The sequence below is a fragment of the Channa argus genome, chromosome 21, assembly GCF_033026475.1.
Source record: "Channa argus isolate prfri chromosome 21, Channa argus male v1.0, whole genome shotgun sequence".
Lineage (NCBI taxonomy): Eukaryota > Metazoa > Chordata > Actinopteri > Anabantiformes > Channidae > Channa > Channa argus.
In genome coordinates, this window is record NC_090217.1 from 6,542,244 (window position 1) to 6,562,804 (window position 20,561).

General features: G+C 41.6%; 1 protein-coding gene across 3 annotated transcripts; it reads left to right on the plus strand.

The window, feature by feature from the left end:
* Window positions 1–1,247: 1,247 nt before the first annotated feature.
* golgb1 (golgin B1) lies at window positions 1,248–19,888 on the plus strand. 3 transcript variants are annotated; one of them, XM_067490027.1, is made up of 21 exons: window positions 1,294–1,361; window positions 1,923–2,077; window positions 3,119–3,197; window positions 3,718–3,909; window positions 4,022–4,132; window positions 4,298–4,465; window positions 4,560–4,682; window positions 5,473–5,586; window positions 5,839–6,541; window positions 6,622–6,698; window positions 7,378–7,441; window positions 8,571–13,614; window positions 13,705–14,116; window positions 14,240–14,473; window positions 14,571–15,407; window positions 15,494–15,687; window positions 15,802–15,961; window positions 16,201–16,301; window positions 16,786–16,857; window positions 17,143–17,233; window positions 17,345–19,888. In XM_067490027.1, exons 3-21 carry the CDS (start codon window positions 3,129–3,131, stop codon window positions 17,480–17,482), a joined length of 8,904 nt encoding a protein of 2,967 aa, XP_067346128.1. In that variant the 5' UTR covers window positions 1,294–1,361; window positions 1,923–2,077; window positions 3,119–3,128; the 3' UTR covers window positions 17,483–19,888. The 3 variants fall into 3 exon arrangements, with proteins under 3 accessions (XP_067346127.1, XP_067346129.1, XP_067346128.1); XM_067490026.1 differs by lacking the exon at window positions 1,923–2,077 and having other exon boundaries at window positions 1,248–1,361; XM_067490028.1 differs by lacking the exon at window positions 1,923–2,077 and having other exon boundaries at window positions 1,248–1,361; window positions 4,301–4,465.
* The last annotated feature ends 673 nt before the right edge of the window (window positions 19,889–20,561 follow it).

Here is a 20,561-nt window from a genome sequence, read left to right on the forward strand (position 1 = left end):
TTTTAGTCATTTTAAAACAACATTTCATATTCATTTCGTAATTTGTTAAATGGGCGTAACAGGAATTGTTCAATTCAGATAGTAGTTGCCTCTGGAAAACATTCAGCAGTAGTGTTCATGCTTTTTTTACTGGTTATAAAACTTGCAAACAAAGAAAAAAAACATATGTTTCAGACTAACACATGAAAAACAGCAGAAAGCAGCATCTCCACGGGTCTGCACTGACCAGCTCATTGGTCAGTGCATGAGTTGTATCCAACTCACATAAGAATTGTTATGACAAAATGAAATATAACATATGCTTCACAGATGTATGATTGTATTGACTGTCAATGTTATGACATATTAGTGAAATAATGAAATACTGAAAAGGGTTACAGTATCCTAAGCCTCTAACATATTTACCCCGATGTGACGTTTTTGCATTATTAGTCAAATCAGCAGGTATGATCGATGAATGGATGACAGCAGCAATATAATTCCACTATCGCACAATAGACCGAAATAAAGTTTCCTACGTGTGAAGATCTTTCCTTGGTGAGAACAAAACCTCGAATATGCATTTCACATAACCACCAGCACATACACAGTATAACACAAATAATAGTGTTTAACAAAGAGCTGTTAAAGGAGATAAAATAAAATAAAAACCTATAAGTTTTCTCATTTCAGTAAGGCCTCGTTTTCGTTCATCCACCATCAATAAAACTTTATGTTCTGGTTCCCTTCAGCTTCGTAATTACGTTTGTCAGTATAACACAGTTAGACAAAGCCATAATAAACCTGGAATCAGTGTGGCTCCATGTCAGAGGTCGGGCTGATCTCTCTGGCTCCAGCAGTGACACTTTTTCTCTTCCCCCAGTGCAGATGTCTGTAGAGCGAGTCAAACACTGACGCTGTGTAGCGTGCGAACAGGCTGGTCCACTTCACTGCATCCACCATCCACTGCACACTGCGCCCGACAAAGGCCACAAACACTGTGGTGTAGTGGGCCAGCAAAAGCAGATTCTTCCCAAGCTTCCTGCCATGGTTGATGATCAAGTTGACTCTCTGGTCATGGCCTGCCTTCATTATGATTTATTTTGGGTGGTTCGAGATGTAGAAAAAGCAACTTATGTGTAGGGTTTAGCTTAGGGGCTCATTGTTCGTTTTTTTAAATGTCTGTATTTAGGCAGATACTTCCTAGAAATGACCAGGCGCCTGTAAATTCGCAAACAGTCCCTTACACACGATCGTCCAATCAGTGTAGAGGAAGTTTTGTTTCCGGGAATGTTTGGTGATGTGGCTATGCTCTGAAATCCATCCGAGGAAATATATCAAAAAAACCACCACATATATTAACCAGGGAAGCGCTCACACAGGTAAGTCAAATGTCTTTTCTTTAAAAAAAAAAAAAAAAGTGCCCCTCACTCGGCTGCTTAACGGAGCTGTCATGCACGGAGGAGAAAAAGTTAGCGAAGCAGGTTTGGAAGAATCTGTCCTCATTTACGATGTACCAGCGTTAGCCAGCTAAGCTAACTCACTGCACCGTGGAAACTAAAGTCCGAGTAAACATTGGATGTTTTCAGTCCACGCAGACGTTTCCGAACCTTTAAACCTCTCTGCTGTGTTTTGAAGCTATAGTTGTCCAGTCGCTGGGAAAGTTTGTCGACTATTTTTGCGTTAGCTAGCTATAATCTTTGCTGTTCACAATTAACACGCAGCCGCAGTGAAGAGTCCAGGCAGATTCGGGAGGAGTCGGTTCTGCCCGGTCCAAGTTCGGACAACACGGGCAGGGGAGTGTCTGCTAATGTTTTGACTTAATCATGGGGGACAGAAATATATCTAGACAAGGTTTTCGGTGATTTCCACCCCTTAAATCATCAGAGTGTTCAATATAATGTAAGCCTCCTTACTTACAGTATGATATTTGTTTTTATTAGGTAGAACAGGAACTACTTTCTCAAAATATTTGCCATATACTGGATGTATTAGTCCATGCAACCTCTCTGGATTAGGAGCCCTGACTCGATTTTCCATATTTGATCAAGCTTGAGTGTACATTGGAACCTGCAATCCTGTAAAATAAACATACAAGGTAAAAAAAAAAAATCTCCAGACTACAGATTAACATTTCTAGATAAAGATTATTTGTCCTTTGCAAGCGAAGTTTTTAATGTATTGTAGTGTTTTTGCTCGTTTCCTGGACAGCTTATCAACATGTCAAAACATTAAATGATTAATTACCATAGTTGTTTGTAATACCGCTACAAAGAACTATAAAACTGACAAAATCTCACCACAACAACTATTTAGTAATTGTAATTAAGCTTGTTAAGAGTTTAGTTTTTCAAAGCACCTTAAGGACTTATTATATTTGCTGTCTTAAAAGTTTATTTATTTATTTATTTTTAAATGGAAGGAACTGTGCACACCAATCAGAACTAATGTTCAGCATAAATGTGCCAGGGTTAAATCAGCAGCTGACCTGCACCCATAGTCCGATCTGTTACAATTAATGAAAAACATAATACTGCAACGAGATAAAGATAAAACAAATTAACAAGTATATATCTGGTAAGATTTTTATTATGTTTTTCAAATGCAATTGAAAAATTCAACTGCCATCTCCAGAGGAAGACAGTGGCTTTCTCAGAGTTTGTAATAGAGCTGTTTTTGCCAAGGTCCACAATGAACTTTTGGTTTCAACTTTAAATCCCTTCCATGTGCCACTGCCCTCATATGCACACAAAAGTAAAATAAATATGCTAAGTGTATATTTGCACATTAAGAGGATGTGTCCGTTTAATATTAATGTCTGGCAGCTTTCTGAAACTCTTCTTGAAAACAACATTAGACATTATGCAATATGAGCATTTAAGCTTAAATAAATAATAATGTGAATTTTTGCCTAAAGCTGAAATTATTCTCTGGCTGAATATTCATTGAGGGCATGTAAGAAAGTTGCCCTCTGCATGAAGGTTTTGGACAATAGTTTTTACTTTCACCATTTTATGTCTAGCTTACAGAATAGGACTCACACAGGGTGCAGGAAGAGCATGATTTACATGTCAGAAATTACTCATGATATTCTACACATGATAGTCTACATCAAACCTCTGTTCTCCCACCGTTACAGAGCCACATTTATGTTCAGCCGTCTGGCCACAGTCCTCCAGGAGCTCTCTGGAGAGGAGGACCCAGACGGAGACTCACAGGTGAGCATGCAAACGCAAATATAAAATCATCATTTTAAAGCATAAGCCATTAAAACATTAAATATTGACTCATCTAGTGGTTTGTATTGTCAGTTGTGTTTTTCAGCTTTTAAAGAAAATAGGTTGATTAGGTGATCAGTTGTACAGCTTCTTGTTTATGTCTCTTTTCTGCTACAATTAGGAAAAGTATCTGACTAGAATTAGGTTATAGATGTCATTTATGTAGTATATATGCAAGAAGTAATGCATGTCCTATTCACTCTAAACTTTATGCTGGCATAAACCCCATACTTCCTGCATTAGAGAGGTAGCCCAGCAATTTAGTATGTAACATTACTCAAATTGGTGGACTTATTAATAGTTAATAATAAAAACTATCTCCCCTGTTTGTATCTCTCAATATCTGTCACAATTTGAAGTCTTAAGACCAAGCTCCAAAGCCTTAAAAGTCATCAGAAATCTGCTTTTACAATCAGAGTGGGACCAGTTAATTAACAACTTTCTTCATTTCCTTGTAAAGGGCATGCTTGTACCTCAGCTCTCTGACGGTGAGGTCCAGGCTCCACTGGAGTCTGAGATACCTGAGGAGGCCATGGAGAGACTGGCTCATCTGGAACAACTGGTCGTTCAGCTGAAGGAGCTTATCAGAGACAAAGACAATCAGCTCGTCCAAAAGGACACTGAGCTGGCTAACAAAGATGGACAGCTCAAAGTAAATAATCTGTTTGCATTTATGTGGACTTGACTATAAAAGCCACTGCACATTCTTTATGCAAACCTCTTTTATGACTGTACACCAATGATTTTTTTGTCCATGTCCATAGAATGAAAAGGAAGAAGCTGAGGCTCGATTCACCAAACTCAAACTCCAGGCCAAAGCCAAGATGGCTGCACTTAACAAACAGATAACAGATTTAAAAGGACAAGGAGCAATAGTAAGTTTTGATGTAGAGTTATTAATATTTTATAGGATCCTTTAACTTGCTTTTATTAACTAACTAGCTTTTACTGCAAAGATCCTGCACAGAGTTAAGATACACCACTTATTAACCAAAAACTTACAGCTTTAGTTACATCGGTCTCCATGTGTTTGTCTGCAGCAGAGTCCGGACAGCTCTTTTACGGGAGCTGGTGTTTCAGTTGAGGAGGAGCTCCAAGAACTGAAGAAAAAGCTGAGCGATGAGGAGGCCAAGGGAAGGGAGTTGAAAGAGCGACTCCAGGCTACAGAACAGCTACTTCAAGAAAAGGAATCAGCCAATGCTGACCAGGTGACATTGCAGAGTCCTACTCTGGACTCAAACAGGGACTGTAGGTTTCCTGAGAAAAGTTCTGTCTGATGAAATGTTGTGGTTGTGTTATCAGTTGAAGAAGCTGCAGGCTGTTATTTTTGAGAAGGATGTGCGTTTCCAGGAACAGATCCAGAAACATGAGGAAGAGCTGATGAAGGCCGCAATTCAGTCTCAAAACGACAGCGAGTTTCAGAAGGTACAAAATCTTTAGTTCTTTTACATTTATGATTTATATATTATTATACACAATTTGTTCTTTTACCCACAAATTGTTAAGTTAAAAAGTCAAAGTTCCCAGTTGCCAACATAGTTGTTTTGGTACAAGAACACGCAAAGAATTCCTGTTCATGCGGGATTTGGAGTTTATAAGGTCCAGTCGTTCCCGACCAGTCATTAAGTGTGTGGTCCAGAGTTTATTCGGTCATTACGTGTGTGCTACTTCCAGACTGTCAGAGACTAGGAATCTGTGATAGTTTTAATGTGTGAACTGCCCAGTCTTTTTTCCAGTTCTTATGTGTGTCCCCAGCTAAAGTAAACCATCAGATGCTAGTTACTTTTTAGATATATTTATGAAAGTAGAATTAGTCAAATTTGGGCATATTTGTAAAAAAATGACTGTGATTATGCTGTTACCGATTAAATTCTTGCCAATTCTAGAGAAAATGTGATTTATCTTTTAATTATTCCATAAGGTACAAAACAATTAGGTCAAGTCAGTGCCAAAGCCACAAATCTGCTACTTTTCCTCTGTCACCGTTTCCTTAGTCCTGTCCAGTTTGGACAGAAAACATTTGACTGATTAAAAAATGGGACAGACCTTATATCTAAATAGCAGTTATTTTGAAAATGAATAATTCCCTTAATCAACCGATCTTTAATTTATTTGGCAAATAACTAATGTAGAGAGGATTAACATTTTTCATTTTGTCAATCAGTAGAGATAAGTTACATTAATAATATATCATTCCTTATGTCTTCTTTCCCAGTCCTTTCATGCAGCTCAGCGACGCTGTGAAGAACTGGAGGAGGCTTTAAACTCTCGATCCCAAGTGTTGGAAATGCTGCAGGAGGAAATCAGCAGTTCGGATCAACAAAAACAGGTACAGATCTGGTTGGACCAGTTACCCTTTCAGTATCTAAGTATAGCAGGTTGGTTTTAGATTGTGTCACAAATTGCCCGATATTTATAGATGCCTCACTTAGAATGAATACTCCTGTTTAATGAAAAGAAAACAGTTCAAGCAAGACACACCCCAGATCACGATGGCACGTCATTGCTGTACTGTATATTGATCTAAAAAGCCACACAACACACACCCTCATATCCTCTCTCTCCTGCTCCTTCTTTTCAGATCTTGACCGCTCAGTTCCGGCAGATGGAGCAGGACCTGGCTGAGGCCTTGAAACTGAGGGAGGAGGAGAGGAAGCAGTGGGCCGAACAGGCCAGTAGGACCGATGTAGAACTAGCAGCACTTCGAACCAGCCTGGAAGGCCTGGAAGGACAAAGAATAGTGGTTGAGAGGCAAGAGAATGAGTTGTTTTCTCTAAGAGATGCAGAGCGTAATAGTCAGGAGGCTTTGCAGAAAGAGAAGATGGAAGTTGCCAGGTTGGAGAGAGAGCTGGCTTTGATGAAAGAGGCTGAGGTCGCAGCCACCCAAGTGAGCCTTGATGCTGTAGAGAGAGACAGAGCGGAAATAGCTCGGCTTGAAAGTGAACTTGCATCTATGAGAGAGGCAGCAGTCCATGCCAACCAGTATGCCCCAGAGAAGGAGAAGTCAGAAGTTGATAAACTTGAAAAAGAGCTGGCTTCACTCAAAAAGCAGCAGGAAGAGGCTCAGAAAAAAAGTGAGATCTTGGCTGAAATTTGGAGACATCTACAGTCTGTGGCTCTAGAAGATGCGCAGTCCGTAGAGGAAAACCCCATCCCTGCTGACCTGTCCCTGCTCCTCGACACGGTGCAGGCGGTTGAGATGAAATTGACAAGGCTGAAAGACGAGCACAGTAAGAGTGAGCAACGTTACGCAGAGCTCTCACACACCATGGAAACCCTTCAGGGTAAGAGGCTTTATCTAGTTGTTTATAGGATATAGGTTTATAGAACCTTAATGTAGGTACTGATTGTGTCTGCTTTTCAGAACAACTTAACAGACAAACCACGGAACAGGATGAGTCCACAGCCAAGATACAGCAGCTGGAGCAGCAAATCATAACGGTCAGTACTAGGGCCCCAGTTGCACCTATTGTAACATGAAATCTGTGGATACATGGATGTAGATTATCTGTTTATTTTGCCTTTTATGTCATTTGGCCTCACTGTGCTCAAGTTTTAGACAGTCAGAGCAGAGCAGGTTATGTTTGTCATTGCTTCGCTGTTTTTTTGGCTGAAGCAATCATGAAATGGCATCTACTTCTTCGGCGTAAGCATTCAATTGTATTTAGTCTGGATTTATCAATGGAGATATATTGTCTAGTTACAGGTGTAAAAAAACAAAGCAAACTTAAAAAGATAGAAGTACATTCAGTCCTCGGTAGGCTGTATAATACTGTGCAAACTTTGTCATCACTGCAAAACTTAAACCTCAGAGTTTGTCATGGTGTTTCAGTTATGCTGCATGGCATTTTGAGTGGTTGTGTCCTCTGCAGCTCGTTCAGGTTCACAGCTTGTGTCTGAACAGGTGATCTTGGTCAGTGTGAGACGGGGCAGAAGCAGCAGTGTTATGCAGTACAGAAAGCCAATGAAGAAAACAAAGTCTAATCCCTTCTGCTCTGATCCGCTACTGTGACTGAATATCAGATCAATCCTTCACCTTATGCTGCAGACATAAATGCTGCTGTATAGATTTAAAGAAAAGAACTGTCTTAGAGCCCGTTGTCTTGTTTCACTCTTGCAGATGTCTGAAGAATCACTTGTCCAACCTGAACAATCAGTCCAGGCTTCATCTGAAGCTGATAAAGGTACGAAGTTCTGGTAGTTGGCTGTCTCTATCTAAAAAATAAAAGTCACACATTATGTGGAGACTCAAACATAAAGGTATAAATCTGTATTTTCACAACAACAATAAAAGGAATTTTGCTCTGCTTCACAAAGTGCAAAAATATTGATAGAAATTTAACATTATTGAGGGATAGAAAGTACATTTTTGCTATATGAGGTACCTTTACTTTCCATTTCCATCGTAGGTTACTTTAGTTAATATTTACTTTTTGCCAATGTAGAGATTTAAAAAATAATCAGTTAATTGAGCTCCAAATTTAGCAGTTCAAGTATTGTGCAGAAGACTCTAGTAACGTGTCTTTATTACTCAAAATGTCTTTGCTGTAGAGTATATTCACCATTTTAAAGTTTGTCCAACCAAACCTATACTATATTTAGAACCTGTTAATATGACTTGACAGTGAGGAGTATTTTCTACACTGTAGGAAGGTAACAATTTTGGACTCATCGAATGTCCTTTTTACTTTAAATTGTCATAATGGCATTGTTTTAATATAATTGAAGTAACATTGGTATTTTTCAGTATTTGTTTTATTTTAATTGCGGTACTCAGAATTGCATGGTAGAAATTTAACTTTAATTTACTGAACGTAATTTTTGGTACAAGGAGGATTTTAAAATATTTAGAGTCTAAGAGGAAGATGCTTATGATGTTGTACTTCAGGACACAGTGAATTGAGTTTATCGGCCTTTGGTTACAGTGTCTTTGGTTTTCACACTTTACAGTGGTCATAGACTAGACTCTCCAAGATAATGAAAATTGTCAATTCTGTCTCCAGAATCCAAACGGATTTTTCTGGGTTGAGTATTAATTTTGTGCTCGACAGAAATGGCATCGGAACTTTGAACAGTGATATAACCTAGTAGCAACACACACACTCTACTTATGTGTTTGATTTAAGTCAGCAATGTTATTTCACTGTATAGAACACACGAGTGTGAACACACATTTTATTTATTTTAGTAAAGACACTTGACCGTATTGTTGATTGATTAAAATTTGCTACTGGTTGAGTTAAATATTAGTAAAAAAAATGTTTTTGGTTCATGTACGGTGAAGATTTCTTTCTCTTTTGTTGGTTTTCACAGCACACATTCTGGTATTGGAGCAGCAGTTATTAGCAAAAGACAGTGAACTAGCTGCCTTGCAAGAATCACTAAGACTGGCTAAAGACAGCTCCAGTGAGGTCCCATCAGCCAAATCTCTAGAACAGGATCAGGATTCCAGTGTGGCCCTCTGTGACTCTTCTGCAGGCCTTCAGGACTGGAAGGATATGGAGGATACACAAGAAGAAGAGACCACCTTACTTGCTGAAAACACCTCTGTCCTCTCCCTTTCTGCTGATAATGAGAGCAGTCCAGAACTTATTGGACACCATTCTGAGTCCCCAGAAGAATCCAAAGGTACATCTTCAGACGAGATGGTTGCAAGTAGTGATTCAGAGGTAGTTCACAACAGCTGGACGCTCCTGGAAGCTGTTAACCAAGATGGGAGCCAGGAGTGGCCCTCCATTGTGCAGGACTTACGCCAGCTGCAAATGCAGTCATGGGAAGCAACGAGCATGGAGCAGGAGACCTCCACAGTTCAAGTTGAGTCTTCCTCTGTCATCATTAAAGAGGCGGTTCAGGTTCATCTAACTCAGCAGAGTTCCTCCTCCACAGACGCTAACGTGCCTTCTGGTCAGGTTTTTGCTCAGGCATTAGCCGAAGAACTTCAGAAGAGATACAGTGAACTGCTGTCTGAGGTGCAGCAGCTCAGAGAGGAAGCTGCAGAGTCACAGGAAAAAATCAAGACTCTGGAAGAGAACACACAGTTCCTTACTGCTACCAAAGAAGAAGCAGAGCTGCAAGCTAGGAACTTGGCAGAGGAGCTTCAGTCAGCCAAAGAGGAGTTAGACAAGGTCTCCCAGCAAAGCAGTTCTGTAGTGGAGAATCACCATGCTGAAATGCAGCTTCTTCAAGAACAGAACAGCAATTTGAACACTGACACTATAACTAAGGAGAATAAGATTCAAGCTTTGCAGACAGATCTAGAAATGGCTCAACAAGCTCTTTCTGAGCAAGAGGGTCAGGCAAGGATGCTAAGTGCTCAACTGGAGGACAGAGAGTTCCTCTCCTCTGAGCTTGAAAGGAGGCTTCAAAATATGGAAAGTAGCCTATTGGAATACTCTCAGGCTTCAGATCTTAACAATGAGACTTTGTCGAAGAAGGATTCAGAAATCAGTGAGCTACAGCTTCGTCTCAACCAAAAAGAGAAAGAGATGATGGAGCTCACTGACAGTATGTCTGCTAGACTCCTTCAAGCAGAGGAGGAGAAGTTCCAGATAGATGGCGAGGTCAGTAAACTGAGGGAGCAGTTAGTGGAACTTGAGAAAGTGCGAGATGAGAAGCAGCAAGCCAGTTGTGAAGATGCCGCCACTCATGCAGATGATGAACTTGGTACCCTAAGAAAGGAGAAAGGAGAGCTGGAAACCCAACTGACAAACGCAAAGAAAAAGTTGCAGGCTGCACTTGTGCAGCGAAAGGAGCTCATGAAGAAAGTAGCAGATTTTGAGCTGGAAGCAAAAAGATGGAAGGAGAAAGTAGACACAACGAAGGAAGAAACTCCAGAGGTAGAAAAACGCACAGGATGTGATATTCAACATATGGAGGCTAAACTCCTACAGCTCGAGCAAACTTTAAAATCTAAAGAAGAAACAGTTGAGAGTCTTGAGCAGAAAATTAACCAACAGGATCAGGTTATCGCTGAGATGCTTACCCTGAACAAAAAGCTAATTGAAGAAGCTGAAAACACCGGGCCGACTGACAGCTCCTCTGAAAGTACCGTGTTACAATCCCAGGTTGTCTCTCTTGAAGCCGAGTGTGAAACACTTCACAAGAAAGTTCAGGAGGCTCAAGAATCTCGCAAAGAAACCATCCGCAAAGCAAAAGAGAAAGACAGACACCACCGTGAACAACTGAAGCAGCAGAAAGAAGAATACAACGAGCTGATGGAACGTTTTGAGGTGCAGAGTGGAGAAAGAGATGTTCTCCTTTGTAAACTAAGTGAACTAGAAAACAAAATGTGCACTGAAAGAGAAGACTTGCCTCACCAGGAAACCAAGCTGGCTGAAAGTTTAGTGAAGCAAGCAGAAGGTGATTGGGCACAAGCAGAGGACTGGGTAGATTTTTCAACATCTGAGCCTGATTCTTCACAACAACAATCGAGCGATCCAGCTCAACATCCTGCAGAGCAATCTAGCAGCCTCTCTGCAGAAATGGAAGAATCTCTGAAAGGTCTCAGGGATGAGATCCAGACTGTGAAAACAGCTAACATAGAGCTAGAGAAGAAGCTACAGGAAACCCAGGCCGGTCTGTCTCAGAAGGAGGCTGAAGTACTGGATTTGGGGAAAGAACTACAAGCACTAAGAGACAAGGAAAGACAGATTGACGCACTCTCAGAGGAAATTATTGATCTTAGAAAAAAGCATCGCCAAGCTGAGTCATACGCTGAAAATCTAAAGGCAGAGATGGAAACTGCAGCCAAGGCAGCATCTGTAGATTCTGCATCCTCCATTGCAGCTCTCCAAGCTGAGGTGGAAGACTTCAAGCAGTTTCTTGACAAAAAGAATCAAGAGATAATGGAGCTCAGTCAGCAGCTTAGTGAGCAGAACTCACTCATTCACTCGATGCAGGACACAGTCTCTCAGAAGGATCAGCTAATAACTTCTTTACAGGAGGAGTTAAGGCTTGAACAAGATAAAACCCAAAAACTAGAGGCTGAGGTCCCACAGAAGCAAGAGGAAGAAAAGGATAGTGAGACAAAGATTCAGCAGCTTCAACGAAAGCTTCAGGCTGCTCTGATCTCCCGCAAAGAGACCCTCAAAGAAAACAAAACCCAGAAGGAGCAGCTTGCTTCAACTGAGGCCCTTACAGCAGAACTTAAGCAGAAAATAGAGTCAGCAGAAGAAGAGCTGGAGAAGCTAAAAATAGAAAGAGTTAGACTCATCGAAGAGGTCGACCGGACACTACTGGAGAACCAAAGCCTGGGATCATCCTGTGAGAGCCTCAAACTGGCCATGGAAGGCATACTGAATGAGAAAGATGCCTGTAAACAAGAAGTAGAGCTGGCAAAGGAAGAGGCTGCCCGGATAAGCAAAGAGTGGGAGGAAAAGGTTCAAAGCATGAAGGACGAGTACGAGACTCTGCTCAAGTCCTACGAAAATGTGAGTGATGAGGCAGAGCGAGTGAGACGAGTCCTACAGGCTGCCAGGCAGGAGAGACAGGAGTTGGCAGCCAAAGTGAGAACACACGAAGCTGCAAGACAAGAAGCTGAAAGGCAGGCGGAGGAGGCGCAGAAAGAGATAGATTTAATGAAAGACAAAATGAGAAAGTTTGCCAAAACAAAGCAACAGAAAATACTGGAATTAGAGGAGGAGAATGAGAGACTTAGAGAGCTGCAGGAAAAGCCAATAACAAAACGAGAGGACAGGACTCTCAAAGCTGAGGCTGAACAACTTCAAGAGGAGCTGCAGGCTTTGAAAGCTGAGCTGGATGCTACAACCACAGAAAAAGACTCATTAGTGCAGCAGATTGAGGAGTTGAAGGAACAACTTGCTGAAGTAAAAAAGAACCAAGACAATAAACCTTCGCTCTCAGCTGTGACAGAAGAGCTTGTCACTGTCCACCAGTCAGATACAATCATAACTACAGCAGAGCCTCCTGAAAGATATGAAGAGGAAGGAAGCCCCTTAACACCAAACGATGATCAAATAGCTGCAGTGTCTGCACCACAAACACATTTACAGCCTACAGGGGAGAAAGAAAATGAGGAAACAATGGAAAATGCTCAAACTTTATTAGATAAGATAAATGAAATGGAGGCCGCTTTTAACACAGAGAAGGAGGTGTGGCAGGAACAGGAGGCTGAACTCAAGGCTGAGCTTGCGTCTCTTAAGCAAGATCTCCAAGAGAACAAAGACCAAGACAGCCTTATGGCCTCTTTAGAAAAGTGCCTGCAAGACAGCAAAGACAGGGAAAACAGCCTTATTGAAGAGAGTTCAAAGAGGGAAACTCAATTTAAAGAGCTCCTCAAAAGCCTTGAAACTGAGAAAGATAACCTAGAGGAGCGACTGATGAACCAGTTGGCTCAACTCAATGGGAGCATTGCCGGATACCAACAAGAGGCAGCAGAAAACCGGGGGCACCTCGCTGAACTGCAGCGGGAGGTGGAGAGGTTGGAGAGGGAGCGAGCAGAACTCGAAGCCGAGGCACAGTGCGAGAGGGACCGGGCAGCCAGGCTCGAAGAGGACATGAGGCAAGCTCAAAGAGAAAGAGCAGAAGCTGAAGCAGAGTCAGGCAAGCAGAGGGAGCTGGAGCAACAGCTGAGGTCTGCTCAGAGAGTCAAAGAAGGCAGCCAGAGTAGAGCACGGCAGCTCGAAGAACTGTTGAGAGAGAAGCAGCTGGAGGTTCGTCAGCTGCAGAAAGAGAGCATCCAGTACCAGGAGAGGATCAGCGAGCTGGGGAAGGAAGCTAAGACGCTGCAGCTTGCCCATAATGAACTGTGTCACAAATTAGAACAGTCCCAACTGGAGGCTAACAAAACTCTAGAAGACTTGAAAAGGACTGAGGTAGAGTTAGCTAGCTGTAAATCTCAGCTGGATGTAGCTCAGAAACAGTTAAGTGAGGCATTAGCTGAGAAAACATCTTTGGAGAACAGCGCCCAGCAGAAGGAGGCCTTGATTAAAGCTGAGGCAGAGCAAACCCTGGACTCTGTGAGATTCAGGCTGGGAGCTGAATTGAAGGAGATGGAGCATAGACTGGAAGAGGCTTACAGAGACCGGGAAAAGGAAGAGGAAGCCACACTCGAGGCTAGAGAAATAGCAGAAGGAGCTGAGAAGCGAGCGCAGACAATGCAAGCCCGTCTGGATGAGTCTCTGGCTAGGTTAGCTGCTTTTTCACGCTGCATGTCTTCACTGCAAGATGACCGGGACAGAGTTTTGGATGAGACACGGCAGTGGGAGACTCGCTTTAATGATGCTCTGCAGAGTAAGGAGGCTGAAGTCCAGAAGGCTGAAACACGAGCCAAGGAACTGGCAGAACAGCTTCAGGCAGAAACCGCACTAAAGGAAGATCTTAAGCTGTCAGTGGACAGGTAAAACATTGCTACTGTATTTGTCTTATTTCCCTTTGCCCTTGAATTGATCATATTCTGTTTCATAGCTCAAAAACATTTTGTTTCCAGGCTAGAGAACGCAGACAAAGACTGGCAGCTGAGGATGGGAGAGGAGGAAAAGAAAGTCAAAGAGGGCCAAGCTCTTCTGGAGGAGGAGAGAAGGAAGCTTCAACAAACCGTGGCTGAGTTGCAATCTAAACAAACTGAAGTCCGTACCCTGACTGATGAATTGGAGGCTCTTCGTCATAGAGCCCAGGCTCTGGAGGATGCTGTAGGTAAGCTGCAGGGTGAAGTCGACCAGGCCAGGACTGAGCTGAAGGAGAAGGAGGCAGAGGAGAGGCGATTGTACCTGAATGTGGAACAACTGGACACGGACCTGAGGTCATCCAAGGCCTTGACAGAGAGTCTGCAGACTGAGTTAAATGAGAAAGAAAGGAGAGAAGTGGAAATGCTGGGGGAGAAGGAGCAAGCTGTTGCTCAGGTATTAACATTTATTCAATTGCTGTTTATTTAGTTTTGCTTTTTCATTGAGGTTTAATCAGAAAGAAAATAGAAGATATTAGAGAAACATTTCTCAACGTTCACATGTCCTTAACTGTCGTAGGCTGCTGATGAGGCTAGAAAGGAGGCTGACAGTCGAGCACAAGAAGCTGAGAAGGAGGCAGAACAGAGGAGAGGGGAATTGCGAGACCTGGAGGAGAAATTCCGAAAAGTAGAGGAAGAAAGTACCAACTGGAAAGCAAAACTGGACTCTTTCATGAAGGCCATGGGCTCCTTGCAGGATGACAGAGACAGAGTCCTTAACATGTACAAACAACTGGAGGAGAAACACCTGCAGGTAATATACAGTTTAAGAAGAAACGAAATGTTATAGTTTTAGCTGTGTTGAACTCTGTAAGTATGCAGTCTTCCATACTATTTGTATTGTGTCCCAGGTGATGATGGAGAAGGATGGTCTGATTCAAGAGGCAGCAGGGGAGAACAACAGCCTGAAGGAAGAGATACGTTCTCTGCTGGTCCAGAGAGACGACCTGTATGCTGAAAAGGCCAAGCTGTCTGCTCAACTTCACGGGTACCGAGATGAACTTAACCAAGTCCTGAGTATGAAAGACTCCCAACACAAACAGCTTCTGGCAGCTCAGAGAGCACAGATTGCCTCTCTAGAAAAGGAACGCACGGACCTGGAAAGCCAGTTAAAGAGTGTGAACAGAGCCAGAGACACAGAAGTAGAAACGGGCAGAGTGGAGAGGGAGACTCTTAGTCAGGCTGCTGATGGTAGAACAGCAGCGCAGGTGATAGATGCTCCAGGTGCAGAAGTTGAAAAACTGAGGGAAAAGCTGCAGGCGGCAAGACAGCAAGTGGAGGCTTTAGAGGAAAGTCTACATCTTGAGAGGCAAGAGCATGAGAGGAAGAGCAAAGAACTGTCTGAGCTGCAGTGGGAGGGGGGTGTGATGCGGACTGAGTCTGAGAGCGCTCAGGAGAGGGTTGCTGAGTTGGCCCGAGATCTGCTGGCTGTTGAGCAGAAGCTGCTAGAGGAGAAAGAGGTGACAACACAGCTAAGAGCAGAGAACCAGTCGTTTGCTAAAGCCATGGCCTCCCTCCAGGACAGCAGGGACCAGGCAATGAACAAGACCAAGGAATTAAGCCAGAAGCTGGAAGAGATGAACCGGGCAGGTGGGCAAGTAGGTCACAGCAGCCCCGGAGGATCCACTGGCGAAGTGTGGAGCCTCAAGAATGCACTACAAGCCCTTCAGAATGACAGGGAAAGACTGGTGAGTGAGGAGTTACAAACACAATACCAACGACGGTGCAAAAAGCATTATTTAAACAGCCATTTTGTCTTTCTCCGTCTTTGCAGCTGGAGCAGCTTCAAACACAGACGTCCGAGCTAAAGAGGCAGAAATCTGAGCTGGCCCGGCTGGGAGCAGGAGAACTGATTAAAATCAGCCAGGAGCTGTTTGAGGAGAAGAAGAAGAATGAAGACATGCTGGGTGTCATAACCCAACTAGAGAGTGTTGTGGAAACGGGCAAGCAGGAAGTGGAGACACTTCGGTGAGACGCAGTTCGGGCATTGTGTCCTAATAGTCTGGTTTTTTTCAAGCGCAGTGACAGAAGTAGCCTTCCGGTCATTTAATGTGAGTTTGTGTGGTTTGTGTTTATGTTAAGGCTGGAGCGTATTGACTGGATGGCTCAGGTGGAGCAGCTAAAGCAGCAGACCCTTGCCACGCTCTCAGAGAGGGACCAGCAACTGCGACATCTCACTGCTATGCTGGAAGAAGCCCATATCCATAGGCCTAAACTTCAGCAGGAACACTATCAGAGACAGGTAGGTGGTAAAAACGCCTGCTTGTTAAAGGAGCATATCCTGCAGACAGTGTCAGCTAAGTGACAGCTAAAATCACTGAAATGATTTCCCACCATTTAGCCATGGTGGCCCATGAAATGAATCGAAACCTACTTGTGAGTCCATGTGAAAGTTATAGACAAGAGAAAAAACTCGGAGGGGTGTGGTACTGAAACTGGGTTTAATGTGATTATCACCACAATCGCGTCCTCTTCCCACAGGCTGCGGATCAACTGGATAGTGCTCCTGGTGCACCACAGGAGCGAAGCAGCCCCGTAGACAGCCGTGCCTACATGGCTGAGGTCAAGGAGCTTCAATGCAGGTATAATATGACTCAAATATACAAGAGAATTTTGAAACTGGCAGGACAGAGCTTACACTTACACCGATCAGTCACACGTTAATATCGCCTGGTTTTATTGAAAAAATATAGTTAAAAAAACTATTATAAACGAATAAATGCTGATGTATCACGATGGGTTAACCACCAATCAGCTCATAAAGTGGTTAAAATCAGCTTCACCTTTACAAATGACCCTTAATCTTTTTTTTTTATTTTATTACTGTACATTTTGCCATAATTATCATAATCAGTATTGTTTCAAATACCGATTGTTGATTTAAGTATTGAGTTTGGGGACTTTTACTACCTCTGCACATAGTGTATCACATTTTTCTGTATAGGGCTGTGTAGCTGTGACTGCTCAGACTGGCCATGCTGACCATTGTCCTCCATTGTTGAGACCACCAGTGTTAATGTTGTGGCTGATTGGTCTATTTACCTATTTTTACCTTCTTAACACCAGGCTAGATGAAGAGACGCAGCAGAGGATGGCGGCTGAGGAGCAGCTGATGGCCACACAGGATCGACTCAAACGGTAGGAAATGTGACACATTTGGGGGGGAGGGGAGCAAAAAGCTCCTCTAGGAATTGTTTTTTTATTAACTATGTATCAAATGAAAATGTGATGTAAAAACGGCTGCTCTCTCACAACATGTTGCTCGTATAGTTGGAGTCGTCATCTGACTGCTCCACTGAACATTTTAGTGTTTTTCAGCTCAGCCCAGATGAATAATTATTGTTTTGTGTCTACTACAAATGTACAGAAATCAAGGAGCAATACATTTGCTACAATACATTTGTTTTTTATCATTATGATCAGTCACGGCCAGGCTAGATGGCACTCTGCAAACGAAGAGGATCACTCAGAGACCGCTGTCTTTATTGAGCCGCCGGAGGGAACTGTCACTCGAGTAAGGCTCCTCTAATGTCCTGCACCACCTAATTTGTCATCTTAATAGCTGTAATATTAAAGACTAATGAGCTGAACGTCTCCTTTAACCTCGTGTTTTTTACTCTGGCAGTCTCGGAGAGGTGGTCCAGGTTTGATGCGGATGCTCCGAGTGGCCTTCTGCTCCCGTCAGCGTACCCCTCTGCTGCTGAGCCTCTATCTGCTCACTGTGCACGTCCTACTGCTGCTGTGCCTGGGTGGATACTTGTGAAACCAACTCCCTTTAACCCATCTGAAAGATGGATGGAGACAAGCGAGGGGAGTAAATATGTAAACGTGACACAGACCTGACCCAAGCCATCCACATGTTTTGTATTGTTACATGTAATAAATCAAAGGGTGTGAAGGCTGTTCAACACACACACACACACACACACACACACACACACACACACACACACACACATATATGCATATATTGCACTTTACAGGATCTAAATCTTTTAGCCAAAGTATAGATTTATATAGGGAGCTATAGGGAGTTTTTGATCTTGTGTGACTTTGAGTGGGGATGTTTTTCTAATGAAAGCAGGAAAAGAAGGGTTAAAGTTTTGATTTCCTTTTTTAAAAAATCAGTTGTTTAGGGAAATCAGTATAGTTACAAACGTTTTGGCAGGTTGTCTTCTTCGTGTGCCTTTAGATTTGGATATAAAAGGGTCCCTTTTATTACAGCAAAAGATAGACATTTTGGGAAAAATGCTTGTTCACTTTCTGAATGAAAGTTACCTTTATATAAGCAGGATACCGTCTTATCTGTCGAATAAAAAGCAACTGAGCTTAGTACCAACAGGAGGAAATGACTAGCCTTGCTCTTTTAATGGGCAACAAAATCTGCACAAAAGCACCTGGGAATCTCACCAATTACCACTTTATTTAGTTTAATCTGTTCAAAAAACCCCAAAATGGCTTATTGGGGTTTTTTTTTTGTTTGCTTAACAATGAGCATGCATTACGTGACCAAACTTGTTTTCTCGACCAAGACACTGGCAGCCAGCAGAGACTGTGAAGTGTTTTTTTAAATGTCGATATTTTAACACTAAATAACAAAGGTATAAACTGTTAATTACCAAGATTTAGAAGTTCATGTTTTGTTTTGTTTTGTTTTTCTTCAGGCACAGTCAGGCTGATTCCCGTGTGCCTCTACACAAATGCATATACTTCCTTTGAGGTCCTCTTATTTAATGCTACTTCAAACTTTAGGTATTACATTGATTACACTAACAGCTCTAGATTTACAATAAAAACACAACCTCGTATAAACACAAACACATTCTAAACACATTGCGTGTTTTTCAGATGGCCAATAGTTGTAAGAGAGCTTTCCCTTGTAGATCTAAGATGGTTTGATTTAAGAACAATTTAGGACCCAAAGAAGAAAAATTGTACATGCAGAACTTTGCACTGTGGTACTTCAGTAAGAGAGCAGAATATTTGTTCCCTCAGTGTTTGCAGCCTGTGTGCCAAACCCGCCGGCTGCTAGCTCTAGCTTTGTATTTATGACAGATATCAAAGTGTATCAGTGTTCTTATCTAAATTAACTCTCATCAACAGGTGAATATGTTTTCCCCAAAATGCAAATGGATTATTATAATTTGTGTTGTTTTTTTTTTTAAGATGGCTTGAGGTTCAGGATGTGCCGCTTTGGTCTGCTCTCTTCAACTCGTGCACAAATATAGAGCGGAGTGCAATTTCTGTTTTCACACATTCCTGTTGTGTGTTTTCTCTTTCTTTTCCTTTTCTATAAATCACACTATTTGTAGATATGTACATGCATTATGTATTATCAGCTGGATTTGCGACTTTCTCATACATATCCAATAAGATTCCCTGTCTATGGCTCTGTTACACAGATTTAGATTTTACAGTTTGTTCTGTAGTTTTTATGGTGGATGAAGTTGCCTTCAGGTGCAATGTTACCCCACAGTGTGTATTCATTCCAGAGGAGGAAAGGCGCTGTTTTATAACCATATCATCCCATCATCAACTTCTCTCATGTAGCATTGGCATCATTTTTATTTATAGTGGAGGTAAAACAGATTTCTGTATCTTCCCAAATTCACATTTCTTCAACTCTTTGACACAAAATGTAACTGTAAATAGCTGTTAGAAAGGACTGTATAGAACAATAACATTTTATTTAAATTGCTGGTGATTTAGATCAGGGAGCAAATAATTAGCATCAATAAAAAACAGACATTGGGACTTTTTTTTTTTTAACTTACATTAAGACTTTCTACTGTTTTTTGGGGGCTTAAGTTTTATTCAATTTCAAGTTGGCAAATAAAAACACTAGTTTTCTGTTAAATAATAATAAATGGGTTATTATTGAGTCATTTTGCATTTTGACCAAATATTCTTAATTGAAAATCCTGTTCACATGCCCGTGTGCTCAGTCATGTTTGTAATGTTGAAGGCTCTCGATTGTTAATGTAAAGCTCAGGTTCAGACGAGCCAAGTGAAATAATGACATACTGTAACACTCGGCTTCACACAAGTAAAAGCTGGTATTTAAAAAAAGAGTGCTTATTTTTACGGGACAAATAATTATGTAAACACACTGTTCTTGCTGAGACGCTCTGATCCCTACTACAATTTAATAAAAATATTTTAACTGTAAGTATAGTCTCAGTGACAGTTGTTTAAATTTGACTTTGATGTATAACTTTTAGCTGGTCAGTCGGTCTTGAAGAGTTTGGATTAACCAGTAATAGTTTTGCACCAATAACAGCTCATAGCACAGGATTTAAAAGTAACGCATGTAATGTGTCTGTTTGCTTATAGTTTGTGGTGCTATATACGAAATATTAAGTTCAGTCAATTACTAAAGAAAATTGTAGGTTCACTAAAAGCCGTAAATTTCAGTTATTTGGTAAGAGGAAATGATTTGTCTGTATTTCTAGTTAACTGTCATGGATCTAATAGACAGATTGAACCATGAAACACCTGAATGTGAACAAGAAAATGGAAAGAAAACAGTTTTGTTCATCATTACTGTGGGCTGTGTGTTTTCAGCTGTGCTTGTCTGCCCCCAAGTGTTGCAGCTGCATTACAACTGACTAAATCACAGTCAATACTTCACTACAAGTACAGGTATCACTTTAAGTTATTTAGCTAACCTTAAGTAATAAGAACATGCTTTAAAATGTACTTTCCAAAGGTAGAACTTATAATATAAATTAATATGAAATTATTATAAACACTTTTGAATTTGTCCATATTCGTCTGACAAACTTTAAAAGTTGCACAAAAAAAAAAAAAAAAAAAACAGCAGCTTGTGAAAATGCAGCTGA

Bases quoted from the DNA above. Each gene is read 5' to 3' on its own strand.
- golgb1 (XM_067490026.1), top strand. From the start codon at position 3,129: ATGTTCAGCCGTCTGGCCACAGTCCTCCAGGAGCTCTCTGGAGAGGAG. The intron at 6,699-7,377 runs GTCAGTACTAGG...TCACTCTTGCAG, and splicing joins TGGAGCAGCAAATCATAACG to ATGTCTGAAGAATCACTTGT. The intron at 7,442-8,570 runs GTACGAAGTTCT...TGGTTTTCACAG, and splicing joins TTCATCTGAAGCTGATAAAG to CACACATTCTGGTATTGGAG.